The sequence below is a fragment of the Sesamum indicum genome, linkage group LG6 (assembly GCF_026168435.1).
Source record: "Sesamum indicum cultivar Baizhima isolate 11 linkage group LG6, ASM2616843v1, whole genome shotgun sequence".
Lineage (NCBI taxonomy): Eukaryota > Viridiplantae > Streptophyta > Magnoliopsida > Lamiales > Pedaliaceae > Sesamum > Sesamum indicum.
Window position 1 is genome coordinate 18,096,371 of NC_142662.1, and position 21,877 is coordinate 18,118,247.

General features: G+C 32.2%; 1 protein-coding gene across 5 annotated transcripts; it reads left to right on the forward strand.

Annotated features, from left to right (window-relative positions):
- The first annotated feature begins 4,152 nt into the window (after positions 1-4,152).
- LOC105164211 (alpha/beta-Hydrolases superfamily protein) lies at positions 4,153-16,197 on the forward strand. Of its 5 annotated transcripts, none has more exons than XM_020694975.2 (9): positions 4,153-4,450; positions 5,173-5,414; positions 5,686-5,735; positions 7,588-7,686; positions 9,205-9,347; positions 11,388-11,496; positions 14,126-14,233; positions 15,311-15,451; positions 15,606-16,197. In XM_020694975.2, exons 2-9 carry the CDS (start codon positions 5,351-5,353, stop codon positions 16,002-16,004), a joined length of 1,113 nt encoding a protein of 370 aa, XP_020550634.1. In that variant the 5' UTR covers positions 4,153-4,450; positions 5,173-5,350; the 3' UTR covers positions 16,005-16,197. The 5 variants fall into 5 exon arrangements, with proteins under 5 accessions (XP_020550634.1, XP_011081124.1, XP_020550636.1 ...); XM_011082822.3 differs by having other exon boundaries at positions 4,154-4,450; positions 5,173-5,404; positions 5,610-5,735; XM_020694976.2 differs by having other exon boundaries at positions 4,155-4,450; positions 5,610-5,735.
- The last annotated feature ends 5,680 nt before the right edge of the window (positions 16,198-21,877 follow it).

The following is a 21,877-nucleotide window of genomic DNA, read 5'->3' on the forward strand; positions in this document are numbered from 1 at the left end:
TATATATGGTCGAAGTAGGACCCATAATGTAAATATTTGATATGGTGTTTCACTAATTTAGATATAATTAAAATTCATTCATAAATTAAATAATAATGCAGCATAATTTTAAACTTGAAGACCGGTTAATTATTTTTCTTACACTAAAATATTATTTTCAATCAAAATAAAATCAATACTGATATATTGAATCCAAACACAACCTCATTTTTTGATATAAAAGTTAATGAAAAAAAAAATAAAAACATAATTGAATAAGTTGAAAATAGAAACAAAATAATAGGAAACAAATGGAATTTAAATACAATTACATCTTTTGTTCATATCTCCTAAACGGTAAGGTGGAAATTACTGTTTCGCCCTTTAATTTTTTAAAGTTTGAAAAAGTATAAAAAAATCTAAGGGTGTGTTAAGTAAATAATCCACAGAGCACCTACCATAACAAATATTTCTTCCGGGCTTCTTCTTTTCTCATTGTACCATCAATAGAGTACACTCGAGGCATGTAAACTTAATAAATATTATTTTTAAAAATTAACGCATTACCATTATAAAAAGTAACTTGGAATATACATTCGAGTTTGTTGTACTTTATGTAATTTTCTACAATATTTTTTTCTTTTTTAATAAAGTATTTTGAACATTGAAAGAAGTTAAACTTTTTTAGCTTACGGAGGTGTATAAAAGTGGGAGAGCCGAATACATTTGAAAATGAAATTAAATATTAAAAAATCAAATAACGACAAAAAAAACCCTCTCTCATAATAACAACGTATAGATAATTATGCAAGAAAATCATTTATTTAGTTATGACTGGTATTTTGGCTTTGGTTTATTTAATATTTATCCTTCTATTTCCTTTTAAATATATTATATAAATTCATTTAATTCCGATAGGTACAAAATAAAGCTACTTAATCGTATTAAATAGTTTTTGTTTTATTTGAATTTGAATATATAGGAATAAGTGTAGGCCCATTCAACTTGGTACATTGAATGCCTGGTGAAATTTGATGTGGTGAGAACAAGTCAAGCCCACACTTAGAATTTTATACCATACTAGGGTCAATAGCCATTTAATAACATGGGTTGAAAATTAATTCAGGTTATATTTAGACTGATGAATTTGGATTTGGCGAAAGAATTCAGAGACATGATTTTAATTGACGCTGTATCATAAAAATTTAAAATATATTATTTGAAAATAGAATCGAAAGATTTCAAATTACTTAAATTTGAAATTGCCCAGATAAGTCCCAAAAGATTTATTTTTGAAGACTTGAGATCCATAATTTCAAATCCACCAACCTAAATATAGCATCAGATTTTTGGATGGGTGGAGAACGTAAATGTAGGTCGAAAGTCTATTGTGAATCTTACAGTTTGTTCTTTGGATGATGTCTCGTTAGAAAGAAGAGGCTTTGGAGATTATAAATTGTACAAACTTCTCATCTGCAACTAATGCTGAAGGTGCGTAGTATCTTCAGTTTTTTAGACAAGAGGCTGAAATGAGCACATGACCTCATTCTGACATGCGGCTAGGGGTGGACGTTCGAATTGGGTTGTTTTGGTTCGAACACGTCCCAAATGGTTTCGAGTTATGCGAACCTAATTTCAAATAAAACTAATCAATTATAGAGTAGAGAAAGATACCCGATTGGATAAAATTGTGGTACACAATATTTATGTAAAAAAATTAAAATTTAATAATTAAAAAAAATAATGAAAAGAAGATAATTTTTGTTGTTACAAAGTAAAGTGAAGAAGAAAATGACTTAGGAGTTGGTTGGCTTAACTAGTCAAGTTTTGATATTATAAATGGGCTAGTTACATTTAGATTTTTCTAAAAATGTTAAATAATATTTTTTTCAAAAAAAAAAAAAATTAAAATTATACTTACACCCATCTAAAAATTCTTTACATCTAACCTCTTTCTATTAAGGTTTAGACAGAAAATACTGACGTAAGTAAAAAAAATTACATAAATTTTTTATTTTGTCTCTCATTTAATATTCTCATATATATTTTTGTATTTATAAATGGATAAATATAATATGTATATATATATGGCCATTATGAACACATAGGCATTATATATAAATATAAACACATAGGCATTATATATAAATTATAATTTTGGTCCCTATACTTGGGGCTAAAATTGAATTTTGGTCACTAAACATTTTGAGGAACAATTTTGGTCCACAATCTTGACAGATTACTACGATTCTGGTCCAACTGTTAAAATCAGGATAAAATTAACGGAGTAGGAGACATGACCAAACCATGTTCTTCATTGTCATGTTGGCAGTTTTGGCGACACTGCTCCCGCCTCCGGCGTCCTTCCAAAAAATTTTTGATTGAGTTTCCAACAACGCGCCTTGCCACCGTGTTCGGCTTCACCGGATCTACACATCCCATCAGCACGTACCCTCAAATTCCACCGGCATTCTTTCCTTTTTCACTGCTAAAAGCTTTAAAAACCCTAGTTTCTCGTCCTTTCACCAACATCCCTGCATTTTGCCTTCTGTTCCCTCCCCTCGATTCCCTCGGCTTTTCCACTGTCAATGAACCCCTTCCCATCGATCTCTAACCATTATTCGACTCTCCTCATCACGGTGAATATTTTTTATTATTTATTTTCTATTTCCGACGATCGCTATGAGTGGCACTAACTTCCTGGGGGGGGGAGGGGGGGCGTATTGAAAAAAAATGCCAACATGGTCGTGCTATCGGACCCCGTTAATTTTAACCCCATTTCGAACGATTGGACAAGAAATATAACAATTTATATTAGGGACCAAAATTATGTTCAGGGACCAAAAATTAATTTTGGCATTAATTATAGGGACCAAAAGTGTAATTTACCTAAAAGTGTAGGTAAAATTGGTCAAAATTTTCATTATAGAAAAAATTGTCTATTAAGTTTTATATTCAGAGTTAAACTAATGTGTAATATTTATGAAAGTATTTTAAAAAAAAAGATAGAGAATATGTTAAGAAATAACTACTTATTTAATCTCAATGGTATCATGTTATATTTAATCATTTACCAATATAGAGAGCTTATTATATTAAACACCACAATATTTTATTTTATTCAAATACTTTAAAAATTTATTTTTAAAATAGGATTAAATACATTTTGTACCTCTGAACTATGCATTTTATCTTATTTTATACCTATAAAATATGAAAGATAATAAAAATACCCCTGATAAAATAATTTGGCATTGATGGAACAAAAATGCTCTTCCCACTTACCCCTATAAATTTTATTTTACTTCCTAAAATATATTTTATTAAAATATCTCCCACAAACTATTTTTAGTGATTTAAAATTTTAGTCTCACATTTTATTTTAAAAATAATATTTATATTTTTTTAATAAATTATGGAACAAAGCTCAATATATGCAAATATATTTTACGAAATAAATAAATTATCTTAAAAAGTACATATAAATATGTGCCAATACATAATGCATATAATATTATAGAAAAAAATATGTTATATAACTTACAAATTTTTATTCAAATACATGTCCAAATAATAAAAATATATCATATCATTACTTAAAACAATGTAGAATATTATATTAATTATATTATAAATTTGTATATTTTGCAGTACATATATGGTAGATATAATATTTTAAATTTTTACCAGTTATGTGAAAAATATATAAGAGTTTTTAATTTATGGAGTTTATACACATTCTATACTTAGTATAAAAATAATAAATTTTGGGTAGTGTTTATTTTAAATAAAAAAATTATAGTAATTTAGATTATATTTAGGAGAATGATTATAATAGAAATATTTTAGAGGTGTAAATAATAAGGGCATTTTCATCAATAAAAATTAGTGTATATCATGAGGGGCTATTTTTTGTTACGTTTTATAATTCAGAGGTGTAAATGCATTTTATGTATAGTTTAGGGGTGCAATGTGTTTTTAAATTTTTAAAATATCTTGTAAGATGAACGAACTTATACAATATTTTAAACAAATTTATATAATTTTTTAGAGAATGTTAAATTAAAAAAGAAATAAACAACAGAAAAGAGAAGCAAAAATAAAAAAAAAAGAAAAAAGAATCGAAATTAATTTTATTTGACATGGCTTGACTGTTAAACACGAGAGAGGTCCCCACCGCAACGTGGTTCCGCCCTTTCATTCATCTCCTTCGTCAAATCCCACAGATCAACAGCTCACTGCAATTATTACCTTCTCAAATTTCTGAAAACTGCTGTCAAATTCAGGAAATTCCAATAGCCGGCGAATTCAGAGCTACCATGTTAATGCTGTGATGATTATGCTCAAGAAATATACATAATGCCTATGTGTTTATAGCAGGAAAACCTTAAAATCAGCAATGAAAGGCGTCTTTTCGGCGCCCGGTGATTACGTCTATTTCAAGTCTCAGGTCCCTCTTCACAAGATTCCTGTAAGCTTTGCCTTTTGTTTTTTTTCTTTTTCCGCCTCTCTTTTGATCAAATTTCTGATTTTGTTTTTTTTAAAATTATTATTGGCTTTCTGTTTGGAGTCTTTGAATAATGGGTTTGGCTCTGTAGCACGTATGTGTCCTGGGCATGTCCTGGGTTGGGTTTTTGATTGTCAATTCTTTTACATGTAGATATTCGCCACCTTGATTTTGATATGTTCGTTTATTGGCGATCTCGGGTTTAGTTTTCTTTCTTTTGTTGCCTAATTTGGCTCATGATTCAACGGTTACTGGTTTTCGGTTTTGTCAACAGTTTGGTTCTATGTAGTCTGTGCTTATGTTCTTGAGCTGAGATGTTTTTGACTATGATATCCTTTTATTTCAATTGGGTTCCTCGAAAAATTTCAGATGATTTGAACTTCAAATTGTACATAATGGGGGCCTGCATTTACTCAGAAGACTGAGATTCTGCAATGTCCTGAAGTAATGTTAGGGACCCTCACTCACATCTGGGGTGATTTGCGTTAATAACTTTTAAATTAGGTAGTAAGGGTTCAAGAGAACGTCCACAACTATGAAAAGCTCATATTTAGGCAGGGGTGATTTTTTTCTTCTAAATAGCCACAGGAGTTTGTGATGTGTAATATTTCTAAAGTATGATCTAGTTTGTAGATGCACTTATAAATGTTGGTAGTATGTTTAATTGTAAGCATGTATTTGTTTAGGCAACTAATGAGGAAGCGGATTCTGATGCTTAATCCTGCTAGCTAGTAAGTGGGAACAACTGCTGTTGAGATAGAAAGTACTTGACTATGGGAGATGATGAAATATTAAGGCTACCGAAGATGAGAAGCAGAGAGAGTTAAATCTGTACAAACTGATCAAATGAAGGGTTAAACTTATATGAGATACCTGGTGCTCTGGGGATCTAAGGAGTCTATCTTGATTCTCAATCAGGTTTTGAGATGTAAATGGTTTAACAGATATGATATTCCCAGGAATTATGTTTATATAAGGGTTTATGTGAAAGTTCTATGCCATGCTGTTTCTATCTTTCCTGTCTTTACCATTTTTCCAGAAAAGCAAACTTGAGTATTTCTATTTACTTTTGTAACCTTTTACAATCCTAAAATTATGTAATCTTTCCCAACATCTATTGTAGATTGGATCAAAGCAGTGGCGATATTATGATTTTGGCCCGAAAGTTGTTCCCCCACTAATATGTCTTCCTGGTACAGCTGGAACTGCAGATGTATACTACAAGCAGATAATGTCGCTATCTATGAAGGTAGTAAGGTTAATAGTTTGTAGATTACTGAATCTTTTGTGCCCTTGACTGTTATTTACCATTATCCTTTCACTCAATCTAGATTTTGGGTGTTGGGTGAGGGTGGATGTTGGACTTACGATCTTTAAGTTTAAGATGTACCATTCTAAAACTTATTTTATTTATGTACCTCTGGTAAAGTAATATTGACTTTAAGAAGGCATTCAAATATATCAATAAGTTAGCTACAGAATAAAACCAAAATTACGTATTTGCTTTTATATCAGTAAAGACCAGACACATGGCTTAGCTATCTTCCAAGTGTTAGCAGTCTGGCACTGAATACTCCATGCAAGTAGGTAAACAAAGTAACTGAATTGATCTCAGTATCTTTAGTTCAGGCCCTTCATCAACGACGTCTTATATAGATAGATGGACAATATTTAACTGCACAGGTGGGCTCGCTGGTCTGTTGCATGAGACAGCAATATCTAAATTGATGAGTAATTTAATCAGCCCATACCATGTTAATTAACTTCAGCTTTTGCTTGCACCATCAATGTCAGAACATTCAAATTAGATGATATTTACTTTCCAGAATCTTTGACATATGAAAAAAAATGGTAAAACGATGTCAATTGCAAATACATAGATTTTATGGTTGAGTGGACATCATGCACAACTTTTGAAAGCATTCTAAAGCGAATTCTCTTCTTAATGAAATCTTCACACATGAGGCTTCGGGAATCTGCTGCCCATCCACAATGTATCTTTAAAGTTCGGATCATCATTTTAGAAGGGACATTAATCCTACGAAAGTACTAGCAACGGTTTTGACTGACAATAATATGTTTGATAACTTGCTTGAGGTTGTAAAGTTACGTCTGAACACTTTGTCCTTTCATGTAAATATGTAATAAAGGCGCATGGGCAGTATGATTGATTCCTTGAAAGCCCCCTTGTATCCAAATACCATTGCATGTGACATGCTAAAATTGTATGAAGATTTTGTATGAATGTCTTTCTCTCGTTGGACTTCTCTTTGTGAACTCCAAGTTGTGGGTATGTATAATGACTCTCAGGATATAAAGCCGATCTTTTAGTAAATCTTATAATTATTAAATTTGTTAGACCTCTTCCTCTCAAACTTTTCTTTGGCCCTAAATGACATTCCTGACTTGAAATATGCTTAAATCATAAATCTGGATGGGAATTCTAGAATGCCCCCCTAAAAAATTATGCATACAAGTCTTCATTAGTCTTGCGCATTCTTTAGATAAAAGGCAGTTGGAGTACTACTTCTGATATCGAAGTGTTAATCTTACATGCTTGCCACTCTTGTGGTCCTCATATAATTTAATTTAGAAGGTGACATTGTAGGAGAATATCTGATATTAATATATGGTCAAGGAGTATTTATAAAAGTATCTAGAGGAGAAGCAAGAAGATAGTTATGTCTCCTTGACTTTATCTGAATAAGGCTAATGCTTCTCATGATTCAGGTGTGAGTTCATATCATAAGTAAATTTTCCAAGGTGTGTGGTTGAAAAACATTGGCTAAATAGGTCCCTTTGCATGATTCCACTAGAGTACTGAGCTAAAGAGCAAGTTATGTGTGGTTTAACAACACATTATAATGCAGAGATACTTCAGGATATATACACATTCCTGATACAAGTTCTCTAGCTTATCTTTTGGGTAGAGTGATTGGTTTGTATTTTATAATAATCTTTTCTTTATTCACATGACAAAAGACATTACTTGGTAACAGTACCACATGTTTGCTTTCTTTCATCCTCATGTGGTTTTTTGCTGTTAAAATAAACAGCTCTTTCAGCTGATTAGGCCATTAATTTCTCACAATATTTTTCAGGGTTATCGTGTGATTTCCGTTGATATCCCACGTGTATGGAATCACCAGGAGTGGATTCAAGCATTTGAGAAATTTTTGGATGCTATTGATGTTCATCATGTAAGATTTGGTCTTGACCATTGAACTTCATGCTGTCATGTATTGTAGCAGTTCTGTGGCTGAAAGGAATTCTATTCTATCATATTTCATTTAGTGTTCTAGTGTTATAAAGCACCCTATGCATGGTTGCAGATTCTGATGCTCATCAAAGCTGCCAGAATCTTCATTAAGCTTCTGATTCATTTCCATTTTATTTCCTCCTGACAGAATTGGCTTGAACTTGTGTAACTTCTTCTCTATTAAAAGATGAAGACTCCACTGATGGTGTTCCCATAGCTGCATAAGACATTGATTGATCTTGTTTTCCATTAACTGAAATCTGTAGTAGGATTGTTGGTTCTTCCATTTTTAGCTGGATTTGTCATAATGAAATTTTTTATTGTAGAGTAGAAGGTGAGAGACCAGAGCATAATCAATTACCAAACTACACTAGCCCAAATTTTCATTATTTGATCTTTAACATCTCATCATGCTATGTCCATGAACATGCCTGGCCTGTAATTGAGAAGGAGACAGAAATAATTCTACACGACTGAACTTTCTACTTCTCCATCAGCATATTTGGTTTTTATTGTCTAATAAATCACATAACATGCACTTCCTCTCCATTTCAAACACCCATTACAGATCCGTCTACAGGGTCCGGTTCAAAAGTTATAATTTGTATCCTTGAATTTCATATCCTCATTTCCCCTTTGCATCCCTACTATCTTATATTTGGAATTTTGTTTGTTCTTTAGATTGAGTTTGTTGACATGTTATTTGTTTTCATGGTCTTGCTCATGATTCGATTAGCCCTTTTCCTTAGATGAAAATATTTAAAGTAGAAGCTGTTTGCTATCTAAAAGATTAGACAGAACATGAAACAAATAACATCTATGAGAGCTCAGAATTCTACCATCAAAATTGAAATAATAACACAGAAGAATGAAAAAAGCCTGTGCTCGAATGATATAAGTTAGTTTACCTGGAGATGATTTACGTGGGAGTTTGAAATGGAGTTGCTAGTGTTGTGCGAGTTTGAAATGGAGTTGCTGGTGTTGTGGGAGTTTGAAATGGAGAAGGAAATGCTACTTTTATATTCTTACATAATAAACTTTATAGTGGATGGAGAATATGGAGAAGTTTAAGATTATTCTTTTAACTCATGCACAAGAATTTTATGAATCCATCAGACACACAAAAAGACCAGGTTTAAAATACTGAATGATGAATAACAGAAAAGTAGAGGCTAGTTTTGGTATAATAACCATCCATGGAAACTAAGCTCCCTTTTCTTATATTTTCTCATTTCTTCATGCATCAGATGCATGGCACATTGAAGAAAATTCTGCTTTTACCTGAGTTTTCTCTGCCATCTATTACCTCATTTTCATTTGTGCTTGCTGATGTCAAAAAGATTCCAAAATATGACATAGTTTTGTTCTGATACACGATTTTGTTATAGTTTTTGAATACATTTACCCACTGCTATTACTCAATCATAACATAAAGTGGTTTTTTGTCCATAATATGCAGATTCATCTGTATGGTACTTCTCTTGGGGGCTTCCTAGCTCAACTTTTTGCTCAGCATCGTCCACGACGAGTTAAATCATTGGTACTCTCAAACACATTCTTGGAGACCAATAGTTTTGCTGCAGCCATGCCATGGGCCCCCTTGTATGTTCTAATGATTTCTTCCTTGACTCAAGCTGGATCAGATGCAAAATTACTTTGTTCTCTGAAGTTATACCATATTTGCTTAATGATCATTTGACATCTTCCTCCACCTGAAAGTAATCTTCACCTTTGAAAAGTCAAAATGTTGTGGAAACTTCCAGCCTGGACATCACTTAAGGTTCTGGAATTCACGAACATAAAATTGAAATTTCCTTGGGAGTGAATATATTGAGGTTGCCGATACTACCTTCTTATCCTAAATTTTGGGCAGTAAGAAACTGGATTGTAACAAGCACATCATCAACCAGTTACATATTGTTGTGAACTTGTGAAATGCTATATTTCTTATATTTTCTTAGCAATATTGTCAGTGTGGGTCGTATTGTTGTAGGTTCTGGTGGTTTGGTGTCGGTTAGTCTAAAATTATCAAGTGTTAAATAATGCTACTTGGGCCAACCACACAACTAGAAACACCTAATAGGTTCATTACTTGATGGGGTATTAGGTTACTGCGATGCCTATTTTCCATTTTTTCTTTCAGTTTTTCAGTTTCATACTTTAGATGCAGTGTAGCTCACATAAAATTTGACGTAACTTGAATAGTAATCGTCTCATAAACAACCTTGTGTGCATAAGAGAATATAAAAAAGATGTATGCTTTCTGGTCACCTGTGATGTGCACAACATAGCTTTACTTCTACTCCAACAAAAGATCACTAGGTTTTACATCTTATTCGCACAGAGTTCTGTTAATAACTACCCCCAACCCCAGAAGGCCATTTGTTATGGGATAGCTTCTTTGATGGTTTGTTGGCAATGTTAATGAAAGATATTGACTAAATAGTTGGGAGCAGTGAGTTGAACAATAACCTTCAAACAAGTAAAGATTTGTTAAATAAATGAAATAAGCCTCCGAATCCGGAAGGGGAAAGAGGAAGTGGGGAGGATGGTGAACTCACTATGGCAGGGGACGGAGCAGTCAAATAGCCTAATGAATGTCTAGGACGATGTCGTGATGGCATATAGGGAGTTTCAGGGGTTGGAATCAGGATATGAGTGTGTACTGTATGCATCTGATTGGGAGAAGGTGCGGGGGGGGGGGGGGGGGGGTTCTGGATGGTTTGATGAGCTAGGAAGGCAACAACCAAAGATATCTATGAGCAACTGAGCTTGGATAGATATAAATAGAAAACAATGTAAGTCAACAACAAATATATTTCATAACTGTTGGGATTTTAATTACTCTATCACCTTTCAGGTTTTGGGTGAGATTTATCCTACCAGAAACTTGAGCCAGACATTTAGAAAATTATAGGTAACTCGCTGATATGAAAATAGAACTACCCAAGTTTGATCTTGCGGTACTTAACCAAATCTTACCTGTGTGGTTTATAGCAGTGACTTACCCATTGTGGTTTCACAAACTTTGCACCCTTTTCTTTTTCTAACCACACACGCACCCACTCACACACGCTGCCAATGAGTTTTGAACCCAACATCTCCACAATGAAATGTTGAGCCCCAAACTATTGGGGTGTTCCTAAGGGACAGCAGCTTACCTCCAAATGAAGGTGTAAATAACTGGGTCTTAGAAAACTTATGGTTATATGTTAGAATTCTCAGATATAGGGAAGATAATGCTAGTCATTCTGACTTTTAAGTGTCAAAGTTTGATGCGTATGATCCAATGGCAGTAATAGGCAAAACAATGAGGTTCAAATTCTTCCATATCCGTATAAGTTAAAGTTTCACCTTTCTATGTTCATTTTCACTTATATAAAATAAGTAGTATTTAATAGGTTTGTATTTGCATATTCAACCTAGTGCAAGTGCTATTTCATGGCTGCATTCTTAGTCGTGCATGCTGCTTAAAATGATTATGATGCCTCAACTTCTTCCTAAGAAGTTTCTCCTTGTTATGCATCAGTGGAAAGTATCTCGACACAGTTCTTCAGAAATGCTCGTTGTCCATGGATGCATACATGTATATTTTATCTGTTTTATGGTAAGTTGCTGATTTTTTAGCTCAATCTTTGACAGCGTAGGCTGGACACCTTCCTTTCTACTGAAGCGATATGTGTTAACTGGAATTCGTGATGGCCCTCATGAACCTTTCATCGCTGATTCTGTTGACTTTGTCGTTGCTCAGGTAAAGTTCTTTATCAACTTGTCTGAACTCTTTTTCACTTGCAGTCATGGCCTCTAGTTTTGCAATATAGATTAATTTCCTTTGAAAAGACTGGTCTATCCAGGGATTGCATATAAGATAAGAATAAGATGGCCTGGAAGTCTCTTATGTATGCATGTGTGTGTGGTTTGTTGGTTGGGTATTCTAACGTTTCATTTTATTTGTACTGCCTTTTGAAATGTTCTTTCACGTTGTCCTTGCTTCTCATATTCAATCATTTCCAGGATAAAGCATATTTGAAGTATGCCTAAGCATAAAAATTTCCATCTCTTTTGTATTTCAATTTGTTTTCTTACACGATCTTTTGCTCGAATATGATTATGATTGTTTTAGCTGTTCACATTTTCTTGAATTTTAATGCATCTGATTGAGGTACAAGTCACAAGTTTTGTTGAAGAAACCAATAATGAATCTAATTCCTTATAATATTGTCTTTGTATTGTCTTGTTCGGGGGATATTCTATGTGCTTCTCGAATCTATTTTTGTTTTCTCTGTTTAAAGTAATTATTATTTGTATTTGTCAAGTAATGAGGATTAAAGTAATAAAAAGAAATATCTGGCTGTTACCATGAATTGATTTCAAGTTTCAACCACTCATGAAGCAATCTGTTGTTACCCTCAAGTTTGGTATTGTGCTGGACAATCTTATACTACTTAGATCCGTGAAGAAGAATTCGTTAAATTAATTTTATTTGAAGCAATTGGATCCTCAATGGACCTAATATGCTTTTACTTGTACTGGACCTTGATTTGCTACTCAAGTTATTCATAGTATATAACATTTCTACCTCTGAAGAAGAATTAATCAAAGTTGAGATAGTTTGAACGTGTTATTTTTAATTGAATTATTTAATTCTCAAATGGCAGAAGTTGCTGTCCATTATACATGGTCATTTGTTAGCGATTACATATTTTATCAAGTCATGCATTGCGTGCTGGTCATAAGAAATACAACAAAGTAGCAATATCAGTGATGGTTCAATTAATTGAAGCACTGATGTAAAGAATTGAGAAAACAAGCAGACTAAAATAGTTAATTTCGATGTCTTGCTATTACACAGTCAATAAAACCATACTAATGCCCCCGTGATACCATTGTTTTCTATATGAAAAAATGTGAAAGCCCTCCCTTTGAGATGGTTTGGGCTATTGATTTACACAATCAGTCAATAAAACCTTACTAATGCCCCTGTGATACCATTGTTTTCTATTATGATTTACGTCTAGATCTTTAAAGTTTTATCAGCGTGTAATCTTAACTCCCACAGGACCTTTCTTCTTTGGAATGGTGAAGACAAAAAAGAGGCTTCTTTAGAACTCTGTCTGCAGTCCTTCATGCACATCATCAAAGTGCTTAAACTCTTTATCAAGTAGGGCTAACCCAGGCCTCAGAAAACCAGTCATCAAATCCTCTATACAACCAATGTGGGATGAGGAGTTACAATCTCCTCCATTTGAGCATGTCATATCCCCATCCTTGAATCTATGCTTTGTGTCACAGTTTTCAAATCCAAGCTTGTGCCAACTAGATTACACAATGAACAATAAGGACTCAAGAGACTCTTGCTTGTGTGAACACTGTTGAGAACTTGCAGGCTGGAGCAAAATTATAAAGCTAACTTCTACTCCTTGATCTGAATGGGATAAATTGTTACAAAAGAGTTATACTCAGGTCTCTTTCACACCCTCCCGGCATGATTGCCAAGGTACATTGTGAGACCATTATGAGAAATATAATTTTCCCCTTTAATGGGATTAAGCATATTTTACGAAACAAAAAGTTATGTTATTAGTTGTCCTTGAGCCAGATAGCTCTGTACTTATTCTATAAGTAATTTCCACTAATATGAGAAGCCTTTGCAACTGACACCTAAATCACTATCATTTTGTATCCTGGCCTTGGCCTTTCATGCAAAATATTTCCTTTCCTGATATCTGATTTCCTCAAACTTTTTGGTGTCTGGTTTTCTCAAATTTCTCTGAAGACGTGCAGCTTCATGAGTCTCATACTTGGATTTCCTTCCATATCATAGGAACTTGACCACTTCTGAACCATGTCAATCAAAATTGAGTCCCCATTTCATATGCTTCTTAGAAGAGGGATCTTGCTGGTGTAAAGCTTCCACAGTCGAGCAGTATAGGATCTGATATACATTATGCTAAACAATCGGGTGGGGGGGGGGGGGTTACACTTATTTAACTTTTCTTCCCAGTAGAGGTCATGAGGAACGTGTCTGGCCACAAGAAGATGGATACCCATGGTAGAGCGATTCATTCACCTTCAATACCTCAATAAAATTGTTGTTACTGTGCATACCATACAAGAGGTCAGGGAATAAGGACCTTTGAGGAGCGACGGGAAAATAAGATATTTTTCATGTTTTCGGGCATGTCATAGCTACAGCTTCCTTCACAGAAGTTCAGTTCTGTTGTACCTAAAGTGATATTGCTTGATTTTCCTTTTCCTGTTTCTTTTACTATCAATTAAATTATGGCAAATTTCATAAAGTTTTTAATTTAATTATCATGAAAGGCATATTGGAATTGAGCACTGTTTTTCTGAAGATGTAAATATTGACTTTCCTGCAGGTTGAGACACTTTCAAGAGACGACTTGGCCTCCAGGTTGAGTTTAACTGTTGATGCAGCATCGGTTGGACCTCTTCTGCTTTCAGATTCTTTAATTACCATAATGGATGTAAGTCTACCTAACCGTTATTGGTGATCTGGTTGGACTATTGGTAATTTTTCTTGTTTTATTACTAAAACTTTTATTAATGAAAACATTTTACATTGGGCTTAACTTTATGTTTCTTAAGTAGGACTTCTTAAGCTGCTGCCTCAACAATATGTTTCTTAAGTAGGACTTCTCAGTGGCTTAACTTTACAACTTTAGACTATAATGGCAACAAGGAGAGTATCTGTTACAGAAAATTATGTTTAAACCTCTGGCCAAATTTGGACACCAGGGTGACGTTAATGATTTAGTTATCTTCCTTGATCCTTAACACTGACTAGACAGGAAAATGTTAGTGGAGGGCCTGGAGGCAACTCTTTAGTTGTCTCTCATATATTGCGGTAGAGATTCTTCAGCGGTCTTTTCGAGGCTTCTCTTGTGTCCTCTATTTGAATGAATAAAATGCCTAGGAGAACTCTTTCCTAGGCTTTGGTTCTGGAAAACACAACCCAGAGAACGTTGAATATCAACGGGCACATTTGCCTATATAAACATGTATTTATTTGATAATATTGGATTGCGTCACAAGAGCTTCTCAGGTCCTTTTTATTAGAATAGGAACATGAAGGCTAAATAGTTAGTTTCTAGCTTGCTTTAATTTTATCCATGATGCAGGTGGAGGAGAGGTTTTTACACTTTTTGTTTTTACCTTTACTAAGATTTTCTTTAAAAGGGAAGATGGAGCTCTTCATATAGAAAGATTTTGATATTTTCGTACTAAGTTCGCCTCGCTATTTCCACCATTTTCTGAACCAACTAGTCTAAAATTAGATCATGCTATGTAACCCAAGCCCTTGAAAATGAAGGCCTCGGATATAATTAGAAAACAGATTTTTTGCACCTCGTTAATGTTCTGCGAAAGGACACTTTATGGTGATATTGCTGAATTGATTTTCATTGAATTGTATGTTTCATATCTTTACAGCTTCGTCTTATTGTTTACATAGTTGTTGGTATGACGTCAAGTACTCCCATATAAAAAACTTAGTATTCTTGCTAATAATTGTTTTTCTTGGTGCAATTATCCTTTTCTTGAAGACCAATGATTTCTGTGCAATTCCCCAACAACTTAAAGATCAAGTAACTGAAAGATACCCTGGTGCCAGACAAGCATATCTCAAGTCTGGCGGCGATTTTCCTTTTCTTTCACGACCCGATGAAGTAAATCTTCATCTTCAGGTAGACCTATGGCATTGGTGGTATTTCATCTTTTCAACTTCTGTTTCATGGTTATCTGAACTTGTATATTAACTATCGTAATCGCTATAGCAATTGTAAATCATTATCTAACTTGTACTACCCAATTCACATTTCCACATCTCTCATGCGACAGCTACACCTAAGACGAGTTGGTGTTGATGCCCGGCAAGACATGGTCCCTGGCGTCCCAAAGAATGATGCTGGCGGGAGTTCAAGCAACCAAAATGATGAACAAGGAGGAACTGATGATGCACAAGATGATAGAACAGACTGTGGCAGCCCCAGAAATGGAAGCGGACCACCTCTGGTTCCAGATGGTCCAGATTCTGGTAATTCCCAAAACCAGCATCTCAGCAATGCCTATCTATCTATCAGCCGTGAACACCTAGTGCATCTCATGCTGCTAGCTGTCATGGAGAACGAGCAAGCTATTCTAGCTTCTAAAGCCATGTTGCACTTCACATGCGAGTATGTGATTCTTGATTTGCTCCGTACTTACCTAAGCAGCTTGTACATTAATTTGGAAGTATAGTTGGGAATTTCAGAAAACTCCAGATAGATGTATTATTGTACATTATTGTCCGTAAACTCCACTATCAGGGAACAACTTATCCGGAGAATTCCCCCATGTTGTTTTCTTGTGAGAAGCCTGCACTGTCTTGTACTGTTGTAAAACTATACAATTTGGTTTCCAGTTCAAAAGTCCGATAAACCGGTTGCTGTAACGTTTCTACATCATTTGAATGAATGGGTTGGCAATGTGGCTGTGGAATGAGGGAAATAGCAGTACTCCATTAATATTGAAAGAGCCCACAACTGGAAAATGCGCTTTTATGAGAAAAGTGGATACAGAGAAATGGCTTTTCTCCCTGACTTTTGCAGTAACAATCATAGTCTTAATGTACGATGGTGGACAAAGGATGATGTGAGTGAAACCTTTACACACCAAAAGAGCATAAAGCCCTACAGACTAAGAAGGGTTAATGCCAATGGTGTTGTCATGATGACATATTTGACAGTGTTATTAATATTTTTATTTTATTAAAATTCATAATTAATTTATTCCTGTATATTAAAATTTATCTTTACTTTACAACCTCACATGCAAAAGTTATTGATAACTTTTTCCATGCATTAATTGTCAATAAATTAAAAATTGAAATTTTGTACTATATATTATCGTAACGAAATTATATTTATATGCAAAATGAATATTAATATGTAATTTTTAATTTAATTAATAATAAAAATAAACAATAATTTGTGAATGCAGTAATTGCATAGAATTAATTTTCTTAAGGGATATGATTAAATAGTTAATTCAGTATGAGTTAGGAAGTTAAATAGGTTCTATCAATGGAAGGATATTTTTGGTATTTCAAAAAATTTGGTGGAAGTGGTATGAGAACTACCCTTTTGTATCTATAAGACCCCTTTGCTTTATAATAGTATAGATATACGCTAACTAGTGGTCAAAGTACGTTCCATGTATATATATAATTTAAATGCTTATTAAATTAGATTGAAATTCTTTAATATTATAATTGTAATTCACATCCATACTTTTTTAAGAGCAAAAACTTACACCAACTCCGATAGTAAAGATTACATCAACACTTCTTTGAGGAGTGTATTTATACTTTTGCAAAAAACATAAGGTGTTTGAATAATTATATTTTGCTTTTGGGAGTGTCGGTGTAATATAAAAACTTTACATCTATTTAATTAAATAAAAAAAACTCCTTAGTTTTAAATTGAAATTATACAAAAAAAATGATAATATATCCTGAAGGGTATTTTAATCATGATACTTTAAATTAATTAATTTGCGGAGTTGAAACTTCATAAATATATGTATTTATACATACTGTATAAACATGTGTGTATACGTACGAGAGTGTATATACGGTATGAATGATTTAACAAAATACCAGAACTGACATAGAATATCTAAGAAATTGCATGTTTTTAGTATCCTTATACACTTTATTTTCAAGTATTTAATTTGGATTATTTTTTTGTTCTCTTTTTTTCTTTTCTGAACACATAATTTGGATTATGTATTTCTCTTTTAAGATTTTTACTTTTTTCCATTAGCTTTTGTATGATGATTATTACTACTAATTGGATCTGCTTTTCACATAAAGTAATACTTTTTGTGAAGCTTTTATTGAATTGCTTTCTGTAATCTGTTTTTTCTTTTACTTTGAATTTCATTTGCCTCCAAAATACACACTACTAAGGTGTAATTCCACGGGCTTTTGCATGATGGAATTATTTTTATTTAGGAACGATTTTTATTGGAAGAAATAAATATATTTTAGAACATTTTAATCGAAATGTATTCTATCGATCAAAGTAACTACTTAGGAATTGGGTCTAAATGATTTTAGCAAAGTGTGAAAATAGATAGAAAAAGTGTTTGTAGAAAAGTAATTAAGTTGTGGGGTTATTCAAAAAGAAATAAAATACTCAAATTTCTTTTTTATTTTTTTCTAAAAGCTTTTTTTTGAACACTATAAATTATTGAAAGCTAAAATGCTCAAAATTTATTTTGTTTGCATAATTGCTTGTTATGAAGGATTTTAAATTCTTCTGATCTCATTTTGAATTATGTTTTGTCGAATGCTGATACATTTAAATTTTTTTTGACATGGAGTCATTTCTAATATTTTTTTTTAAAATCATTCCTTCGAATACAAATTCTTCCATCCGAATATAGTCTCATGTAATTTGACCTAAAAATACCTTAACATCCTAGCAATCATCTATTAAAATTATGAAGTCTGCGGAACGACACAAAAAATATATAAATTAACAAAGTAAATTCAAAAACATAAAAATTTAAAGAAACGTCCCAACAATGGCCGAAATGATGAAATTCCGAGATGAATGGTACCCTCTTGCAATGAAAGTGAGAAGTTAGGTTGTCCGATCGAAATAATAAATAAATCCCCCGTAACTCTTCCCTTATAAAAAAAAGTTATAACTATTTAAAACTCTACCGTCAAGCCATTCGGACAAGACAAGAAGTCCTTTAATTCAAACAACTTAATTAAGTGGAGTATATTGATTTGCCACTTTTTAGAGTAGACGATGAAGAGTATGCACTTTTCAACTTGGCTCTTCCCAATTTTCTAATCCTACTTTTCAAACTCTTCAATCATGTCGTGAATGGTGGGAAGATTTTAGAAACATATCACTATAATTATATATATATATATATATATTATTTTTATATAAACTTTATGGCATATTTTTTCCTCACCCACGACAACCACCATAGACAATATGAATTAATTAATTCATTCATATTAAATTTATGATTTACTTATTAATTACTTAATTAATTTATAATTCACTCACTCCATCCTTATCTATGATTTAATTAATTTATTTATAGTATTCCTTCACAATGAAATAATTATAGTTTGTATTATTCGGTGGTGGTTGCGGTGCAATAAACGACACATCGTATTTTGGTAGTTAATATGAATAAGTTTGAAATAATGAATTTTAGTCCTATCAGATATAATGGGTATTTGTCTTATTTTATGTGAGTTTAATATATTTTATTTTATTATTCTTTGTTATAGTAACGTATTTATGAACTCGATATATTAATCAATTGATTGAAATATTAATATAAATATGTAACTACCACTTATATATATATATATTTCTATTTAAATAGCTGTTGTGGTGCGAAATACGAATCTTTGACAATGATAAGTGTTTTGTATTTCTTACAATTAAGTTTGGTGAACAACTTTTCTTCGTATCCATGATGTATGATATAGACTTATTTTCACAAAATTACAATTATTTATATATTATATAGGGCTCATACAACGTGATCGTATAATTTATTTTCATGTACTATAAAAGAATAGATTATTTCCATCATTGTAAATACTTAGGCGTAAAAATCATGATAAATTAAAATAATTTTTATTACAGTCAAACAAAACAAATACAATTTATTTTTTTTAAGTTTTAACCATTGTTATTTAATATTAACCATAATTTTAACTTTGGTAAAAACATTTGTTATTGTATAATGTTTTAATCTCATCTGCAGAAATAATGAAAAGTGATCGTCACGCGTTCGATAATGCTTTGTCACAGCTAAGAATAACGACAAATACTTTGATAATAACTAAATTGTGTCAAATATTAATTGATCATAGTCAATAACATAAGTTTTTATATTCATTTGTATGAGTGCGATTAATAGAATTGATTTATCATAATTTATATTTATTATAAATATAGAAAATAATTTGTTTTTTTCTTTTAATTTTTTTAGCTGGACGAAAGCAAGCAAGGAAAAACAAGAGAATTGAATGGTAAGAAAAAAGACAGAAGGAAGTGTGGAGAAAGTTGTGGATTTTGTGAGTTGAAACTTAGCTAATAAACAGATTAAGTAGAAAGAATCCTAAGGTCCTCTTGCCTTTTGTCATTTTCTCCATTTAAACATAACACTCTACTACTTGTCCCTGGACATTTTTGTATTTGTTTTTTAAAAGAGCACACACTCAATATTTGAATATGGAAAATCTCTCATAAAATAGTCTTGTGTATGAAATATTGGCTAACTCCTCGAGGACTTGTGTCAACATTTTTGTTGAGTTTTAGAAAATTTGAGAATTTGAATTATGTAGCGTGCGGAACAATCTGTGTCATAGTGTGAGGTACTATTGTTATTGAAGTTGTGCGATTTTGTCTTGAAAATGCACATATGAGCGTACAAGCTCTTGTGTTATATTGCTTGAGGTTGTTCAATGTGGCTAACATTTTAGTCCTTAAAAAAGGATTTCAACTGCACAAGATCATCGTTTGATGCCGATGCGGAACGCTCATCAGTATCATGAATCAATCTGAAAACAAAACAATTTAAATATTGTTAAATTAGTTGATTTATATTGCGTGGTTATGAGTCGGGATAAATTAAATTGAAAAGAGGTAAAATATTTTACGCGACACACTCTTGTAAGTATTATTTAACTACGTTAAATAAAATTGATGCAAAAAACTAATTTTTCCACTATGAAAAAATTATTTGCCATGACTAAAAACTATGGTCAAAACATTTGTCATGGTTTTTAGCAATAACAAAAGTTTTAACTACCTTTGCAAAAATCACAACCAACAATCGTTGTGTGGTTTTGGTCAATAACTATTTGATACGGTTATTTGTTATTAACTATGACAACTAACCTTAGTTAAATGTTAGAATTTTTCTAGTGTTGGTATATTCAAATGTCTTGGTAAATAATCATAAAAACAATACTATTTTTGCCTTTTTTACGTACAAAAATATGTTGCAACTACAATATATTGGATTGGATTTGAATTTGAAGATGTAATGGTGAAGAAACATATTGCATAGTTCCACAGGCAATAAGGTGAGAGTTATGGTACAGACATAATAGCAGGATGTACTTCTTTGCATTCACTGACACTCTCATGATTGATTCGCAAGATTCTCAATCCCACCCACTTTTCAAATTTTCAATTTTATAAAGTTTTAATGGTAAATTATAACGAGTTTTTTTTATTTTTATATTTAAGCACAATCACAAATATATATTTTTTATTATTTGTAAAATTATTAATATTTTAAATTTTTATGTCTGTCCAGCAAATAATCTAATCTATTTAGTTTTTTTTATTTATTTTTATGGTGAACTGATTAAAATACTTTGTGTACTATGAATTGCAATTTTACTTATTCTTTAAAATTTTTTGAAAGCTTTTTTCATGAAGGAAGTGGATGATTTTTTAAAAAAGTTTCATCCAGCTTGTCTGTTTTTTTTTTTTATATTTTTTCGAATAAAAATAAAGTAAAGTTGACAATTTCAAATTTTCATTAAATAATAACATAATTTATCAGATACGAGGACAGTATTGGTAATTATTCGAACAATGAGAAAGTACTTGAAATTATGCCAAACTTGAGGAGAACTCATTGTAATATACCTAAATTTTAATTTAGAAATTTCAGTTTATTTTTTTAAAAGTATTTTATTCAAAGTTGAAAATGATGGGATGAAAAAAAATGGTCCCATGCTGACACCACCATCTCCATCTCCATATCTCTTACAACTTGGGGAGTTTGACTTAAAATTGGTTTGCTTTGTATGCCAAAAGCTTTACAAATAAAGTACTTTTTCTTATTTTTGACTTAATAATAAAAAAATAAATTATAATAACCCATATATAGTAAAATAAATACGCACACGTTCGATGAGATTCGAACTCATCACCTCAAATTTATTTATACTTTATGAAATCTTACCCTTAATCGCTGTACGAAGACATAATTGATAAATAAACTACTTTTACAACGGCTTGAATTTTGGAGAAATGTCGGGGACAGGTAAACACTAGCTTTTTGCAATA